Source organism: Paralichthys olivaceus, chromosome 2 (assembly GCF_024713975.1).
Source record: "Paralichthys olivaceus isolate ysfri-2021 chromosome 2, ASM2471397v2, whole genome shotgun sequence".
Lineage (NCBI taxonomy): Eukaryota > Metazoa > Chordata > Actinopteri > Pleuronectiformes > Paralichthyidae > Paralichthys > Paralichthys olivaceus.
In genome coordinates, this window is record NC_091094.1 from 17,707,815 (window position 1) to 17,715,256 (window position 7,442).

At 40.8% G+C, this 7,442-nt stretch overlaps 1 protein-coding gene across 1 annotated transcript; it reads left to right on the forward strand.

Moving 5' to 3' along the window:
* Positions 1–2,160: 2,160 nt before the first annotated feature.
* Positions 2,161–7,442, forward strand: irf6 (interferon regulatory factor 6). Its single transcript, XM_020087078.2, has 8 exons — positions 2,161–2,419; positions 2,661–2,836; positions 3,782–3,977; positions 4,082–4,180; positions 4,273–4,539; positions 5,430–5,822; positions 5,984–6,102; positions 6,449–7,442. Exons 2-8 carry the CDS (start codon positions 2,663–2,665, stop codon positions 6,677–6,679), a joined length of 1,479 nt encoding a protein of 492 aa, XP_019942637.1. The 5' UTR covers positions 2,161–2,419; positions 2,661–2,662; the 3' UTR covers positions 6,680–7,442.

Here is a 7,442-nt window from a genome sequence, read left to right on the forward strand (position 1 = left end):
AAAACATATTCTGCGCATCTTCTGTCAAACCCCAGCTGAAATGATTTCTGTCCAACGTCCATTAAGTGCTTTATATCCATGAACTTGTTGCATGTTGTTTGACGGTAAATACATGATGAACTATCTGTAGCATTCTGAGACGCTTACTCACTTGATTGTAATGTTTTATAGAAAGTAGACTGACCGGATATTATCCTTCTTTTGAACCACTGCAGAGAAGTAGGTACTTTTATAAAGCCTTCACTGTTTTATATTTTTGAATGAGTCTATTATCAGGTAGTCACTGAGCACTAGATGTAATTTATATTTCAAAATAAAATACTTTTGTCAACATAACCTCAGATTTCCTACTTACATCACAAGGTCAATCAAATCAGGAAATAATGTTCTTTTTATAGTTGTTATAGTTGTTCTCTCCAATTCCTCAAACAGTCAGACTGGGTGTGTGTATGTGTGTGTGTGTGTTTTACTATCATAAATTGTACTTGTAGGATACTCATCTCTAGGGTATATGGCCTTATTGTTGTGCAGTATTGTTTTACTTTGCTTTTGTACAGCACTTTACTGAAGTCTGGCAGACATTTTTCTGTATTTTCCGAGGCCTACTGAGGTAGTTTCACATAAAATTATTAAAAGCCTGATTTTAAACAAGGTAGAAAATTTAATGTTTAGTGTTAGTATATAATTAGTATGAAAATGTAGTGTGAAACAAAAATTGAAAAATTGTTTGAGGACTTTGCCAAATAGGACTACTACATGCATCACTAGATCTGTAACTCTTATGAGACAAAGGCTTTACTTGTGATGCTACAGGCAGTTGGCACTCAATTGTCTATGGACACACAACAACACACCCACCTCATCCCAAAATGCAGGACATTAACATCACAAACACACTCGCACACACACGTACACACACACGACAACAGGCTCATTTAGCATAATACACCGAAACCAGGAAAATGCAGAGGGCCTGGTGCACAGATAGATGAATAGATGGCTGGATGGATGGATGGATAGAAGGACCAATGCATGGATGCTTGGAAGTATGAATGGATGGATGGATAGGTGGAGACACGCTCTGAAGTGATGTGTAGTTTCAGGGAGTGGCTTGCTGTTGTGGCTTTGAATAGTGACGGGATCATAACAAACTGTTCACAGGTCCTGTGGCTCTAAATGAAAGTTTTGTTTCTGGAAACTTCGCCTGCAGCTGAGGTGAGACATGCACACACTGAGTTAAGCAGTCTAGACGTAGGCCAGTTAAGATAAAAACCTATAGTATTTATCTTTAATCATCTTTCTGTTAAACATAAATAAGACAATATAGCTACAAATATAAATGTATGATAAATGTATGAAAATTATTAATTTTATGAACAGAAATATTTAATCTTAACAAAATTTCTATTACACTCCCATTAAAAATATGCACTGTAAAGGCCGACTTATTAATGGTCTAATCACTTAGTTGATGAATCTATTATGACGAAAATAAATGTAAACAAAATACATATTAGTTAGTTTAGTCCTAAATTTCTCTGCATCCAATATAATTGAAAAAAAAACAACTACACAATGCTGTCAACTGTAAATCTAAAAACATGACTACAGTTGTGAACAGAGGCAAAATAAATTAGATACATGAAGTTTCATATCATAGCTATGCAGCCAAAATTATATTGATACATTTTTTTTACATCAGTCGATTTCGATAATTATCATTTCTATTAGGTTTAAAGACTGATTCTTGCTCCAGAGCGAAGTTTGTAGTTATAATCTCTTTGTGATAAACAGCTAAATATCTGAGGTAGATAAATGATGTTTTAACCTTACACAATGCATAAGAAGTGTAAGTGTACGTTGCTACTGATGACAAATATATTGCAATCATTATGTATAGCCTATTGTTCCCCCCCCAGTTCTGTTTCAGCCCATTCACTAAGATCCAGATAAATTAATAATAACCAAATGTCAGAGATAATTAGTATGAGTATGTATATGATTATTCTATAAAGATAATTATTTAAAATAAACTTTATTTAGAACTCCTATATACGCCAGGCTCATCATGAAAGATCAAACTATGTGACTTCAGTCTTTAAAAAACGTGTCACGTGTCCACGTGCTTCTGAGGGGTAAGGTGTGTCCCGGCGTGACGTCACGGTCGTACCTGAGTTTCGGTGAGGAGAAGGGGGAAGGACCGAGCCGAGTGGAAAAAACACCAATTGTCGTCGCTCCTTCGACACAAACACACTCGCTCTTGTTTGTTGTTGATCTCCAGTCGGGCCTCGTCGAGGTGATTATCGGTGATCGATGACGGCGAGCAGGACGTAGGACGTGCACGGGTTTTTTTATATTCCAGCTGTGTGCGCGCAGGGCCGAGAGGGACCGAGCTCTCACACTTCCTGGTTCTCCACAGGTATGTGTGTCGTTGGTTAGTTTCATGCTTTGTTTACTGAAGTTTTCGGACCGATCTCGTTGTTATTCTCACATTGAAAACTTCCGGTCTGCATGGAGCTGCACGATCTGTAAAAAAGATGAATCATTGCAGCTTTAAAATGTTTGGTGAATCGGGACCTGCAGGATTTCTGGGTGAACTCCTCTGCTGCAGTGTTTGGTAAATGTCCCTGACAGCTGGTGAAAACCTCTCTGGGTTACAGACATGTCGGTGACCCCTCGACGTGTGCGCCTGAAGCCCTGGTTGGTGGCTCAGGTGGACAGCGGCCGATACCCGGGGCTGGTGTGGCTCGACCGTGAGGCCATGCGCTTCAGGATCCCATGGAAACACGCCACACGACACACACCCCAGCATGAGGACGAAGACACCATATTCAAGGTGAAGACGGAATATACGCTATGGATGTCATGGGGGGGGGGGGGGCTGGGTTTACTCTGAGTCAAAACATGTAAATATGCACCACTGGCACTGACACACACACACACACACACACACACACACACAGGTCTCAAGCTTTTAGTCCAAATGGTTAAGAAAGGTTTATGATGGGCCATGCATGTACAATCTACATTTATTATTTAATTTGATTCTATTGTCTTTTTATATTGCTATTCTCTTGTCTACCTCATTCTGACTTGTCTGCTGCTGTTACAAGTGAATTTCTCAGTGTGGATCGTTAACGTTTTATCTTATCGCTGTAGCAAAAAGTCTAGATCTTCAGCAGATGTCTGGATCAGAACCATCCTTTTAAACCTATACATGCAAATTGCACAAGCCACCGATTTGGACCCTCTAAGAGATGGAACAGTATTCTCCTCTCAGATTTCCATGGCTGTGTGCCCAATGAATGTCAAACAAAAGCTCTTTAAGGGCTACATTTTCTTTTTAAGTCAGTTTAAATTAAAAAAGAACTTGGCATGTGCATGTGTACGCACCTGGCTGTTTTGGATTCATGTTTATTATGTAGGCATACAGCTGTAAATTTCTAGATTGTTTTTAAAAATCAACATCCGGAAAATAAAAGATAAGCTGGTAGCACATGCGCAGGCTAAAATAAGAACGTTAACAACAAAGTAAAACTTGGTTCAATATTTAGAAAAACGATCAGGTTATATATTGGACATGCATAGAGGGAGAAGAAGAATGTTTTGTATCTCCAGGTATAGCTTTAAATAAATTCCAAGTCTATGAACATTAATCATTGCCCATTAACTTCAATGCTACAATTATGCATCACCACAAAAACAATACACCTGTGGATCCTGTTTAGAAATATAAAATCACAGGATTATGAAACCTGCGTTCTGTGTAATGCTCCTCCAGGCGTGGGCCGTGGAGACAGGGAAGTTCCAGGAGGGAGTTGACGAACCTGATCCTGCGAAGTGGAAAGCTCAGCTGCGGTGTGCGCTGAACAAAAGCCGAGAATTCAACCTCTTCTACGACGGCACCAAAGAGGTCCCCATGAATCCCTTGAAGATATATGACGTCTGCGACATCCCACAGCCGCTCAGTAACCAAGGTACATGAGAGTGGATGGAATATGGGTGAATTTCTTCATGCTCAATGATTCATTACACATTTTGTTTTATTTTATATTCACTTCACGTGATTTTTACTCAACAGGCTCCTCAGACGCTGGTTCCTGGACTCCACATGAGGACGATGGTGGTGAGGAAGATGTTCCGGATACCCCGGAATCTCTCCCTCCATACCCATCCAATGGTGACTGAATTATTCTCATACCTTTTTGCCATTAAATAAGTGATACAGTGTAATTGCATTAAACAAACAATGAATTATATTTCCTTTTGTAGGCCCCAGTCCGTCTCCTCTCATCATGTGGTCTCCTATGGGCTCAGACTCGTCCATGCAGCCTCCAAGTTGTCCCCCTTCAAACGAAGTGTGGCCCAAAGAGGAGCCTGTGAAGATCTGGCCTAAAGAGGAGCCTGTGGATGTGGAGATGCACCCCACACCCCTGGCAGACATGTCACCCGCTCCTCTGCCGGATCCCATCCTGCAGCCCTCTCCTCTAACTGAGGCCTTGTTTGCCTCCCCAGAAACATGGATTAGTTCCCTCCCAAGTAAGTATGGATTTAGATAATACAGAAATCCATTGATCTCAGTCAAATACATTTTTATTTGTATAGTCCATATTCCTAAATCACAGTTTGCTTCATAGGGCTTAAAAACCTGTGCAGGGTGCAACATCCTCTGTAGGGTGAGGAAGAACTACAATAACCTTTTTAAACTGGACAAAAATTAATAATCACAAGTGAGGGATCCTTCTCCCAGGATGGACAGTTAGCAGACTCAGATGGATTTAATGCAGTAGGCTGAGGTGTCCGGATACTGCAGCTCATTCAAGTCCAGTAGCTCTCCAGCTCCTTTGCATTTGCCAAAAGACTCAGATAAGAAAAAAAGGCTGTCAGCACCAAGCCCACTAAAGATGTAAATCTCCCGCATACGTATCCTGAGTCCTCCTGCAGCGGCTACACTAACGTAACCTGGCTCTTTGCTGCGTGTCTTTTCCCATTTTCTCTCCCTATTTCACATGTGAACTGTCAATAAAGGTAAAATTCTAAAAAGTATTTCTGACAAATACATATCTAAGAAAAAAGATTTCCTAATTTCAGACAGTATAGTTTTGATGTTTCTCTAACAGCAGTATAAATCATTTGTCGGGAACTATTTTCAGCATATATCAGTATTTAGAGCAGCAAGGTAATGGTGTTTGTTAGATCAACTCAAAGTAAACCACAGCATCCATGTATATAGATAAGGAAAACTTGACCCAGTGCAGTGTTATATATTATTTATGCTCTTTTTAAATGCTTATCTAAAAAACTTCAATATCCCTGGGTAATTTCAATTGTGTATTCTTAGGTGAAAAGACCCTTTAAATTGAAGCATTACGTTACCTGCACATGAAACAGGATTTTAAACTTCTTTTCTCTGCTTGTCGCTGACCCAGTGACAGACCTGGAGGTCCAGTTTCTGTACCGGGGGAAGGAGATGTGTCCCACGCTGAACATTAGTAACCCCCAGGGCTGCAGGCTCTTCTACGGAGACCTCGGCCCCATGGTCAACCAGGAGGAGCTGTTCGGTCCCGTGAACCTGGAGCAGCTCCGCTTCCCGACCACAGAGCACATCACCAACGACAAGCAGAGGGTCTTCACTAACCGCCTGCTGGACGTGATGGACAGGGGTCTCATCCTGGAGGTCAGTGGCCATGACATCTACGCAGTGCGTCTCTGCCAGTGTAAGGTGTACTGGTCCGGACCCTGCGCTCCAAATCCAACCGCACCGAATCTTATAGAGCGACAGAGGAGGATCAAACTCTTCTGCCTGGAGTCTTTTCTTAGCGGTAAGCCGAATGTTCTTTTTACTCAATGAACACAATTAGATAAATGAACTTGGCTTCTACTTTGATTTTAGTTAAATCTTTGCAGCCCTTCTCTTCCTGGAAAATTAAATATACTGTCTGAATTTACTAATCTTAAGGAATATTGTTTCCTTGCTGTGTAGGTGTGATAGCTCAACAGCGTGGCCAGACACCAAGCCCCCCTCAGTTTGAAATCAACCTGTGTTTTGGAGAGGAGTGGCCTGATGGCAGACCCAAAGAGAGGAAGCTTATCATGGTGCAGGTGAGACATGTTAACGTCTTATTTGTGATAATCAACAGCTGATGATGATAATAACTTCTTTCGCAGTGACTGTTTGAACACCTTACAATATATAATAAATAAATGAATACCACAGGGCAGTAAATCTGATTCCTGTGCATCATCAAAGCCTATTTGCAGCAGTTGGGTGGATAATAAAAATAGTAAACTGCTTTTAAAGTCCAACTCAAACTCATTGACTTGTTAATCTTTAATCTGCATACGAGTACTTTACTATATGACAGAAATGTTATGAAACAAGCAGAAAGTTGGTTGTCAAACACTTTTATATTCTCTCACTGAGACTAATCTGTTTGTATGTCTGCAGGTGATTCCAGTGGTTGCCCGCATGATAAGCGAGATGTTTTCAGGGGACAACATGCGCTCCTTTGACAGCGGCAGCGTTCGCCTGCAGATCTCTATCCCAGATATCAAAGACAACATAGTGACCCATCTGAAGCAGCTGTACTGTCTGCTGCAGACCCACCAGGGTCAGGATGGCTGGGCATTGCCCCCTGGGTCTGGTCTGAATATCACCCACGCCCTGCAGGCACAGTGAAGTAGCACATACCATCCAGATATATATATATATATATATAGATCTTGTTTCATTCACACTGCTACTAAGAGTTACTTGTAGGTGGCAAAGAAGTACTTATTTGTAATCTTATTTAGACACACTGTATAGCGTAAGATGCATTTGCTTTTCAGCTTTTCCCTCGTATGACTGTGCTGCGACAATGTTTCTCTGTAAATAAAGGCCTGTGTTATTCTCCACTGTGTGTGTGTGTGTGCAGGAAGCGTGGACAGTTGTAGGGACTGCACGGGCCAAAGTCCTGCTCATAGTTAATAAGTTACAGAAATTGACCTGTGCCATATTTATCCAAAACAGGAGAGTGATTACTAAACTCTCCAGGGGTTTGTGTCACTCATGAAATGGGGCAGAAAGCCTTTTTTATATAACATAGGCTAATGTAAATGAATTTGTCCAGGGGTTTCCAGCTGTTTTAAATCCCAGTATCCTGCGCGCACAAGAACGTTTTAACAAATCACAAAAAAAGTCTTCCCTGCAGTTTCTGTCTTGAGTCTTTTTATTTTTGCAGTTATATTGTAGGATACTAGGTTATTCATATCTTTGATTTTTAAGAAATTTGCTGTATCCTGGCAGCCATTTAACTACACAACGTTCAGCTATAGAGATCTGTTTTAACATGGATGCCACTGCACTTTGAGGTACTGAACTCTGTTGTATGGTTTGTTGAATGTAAGTGAATTTATCCTGTGATTGTAGGTTTATTTTATCAATAAAAATTACAAATAAC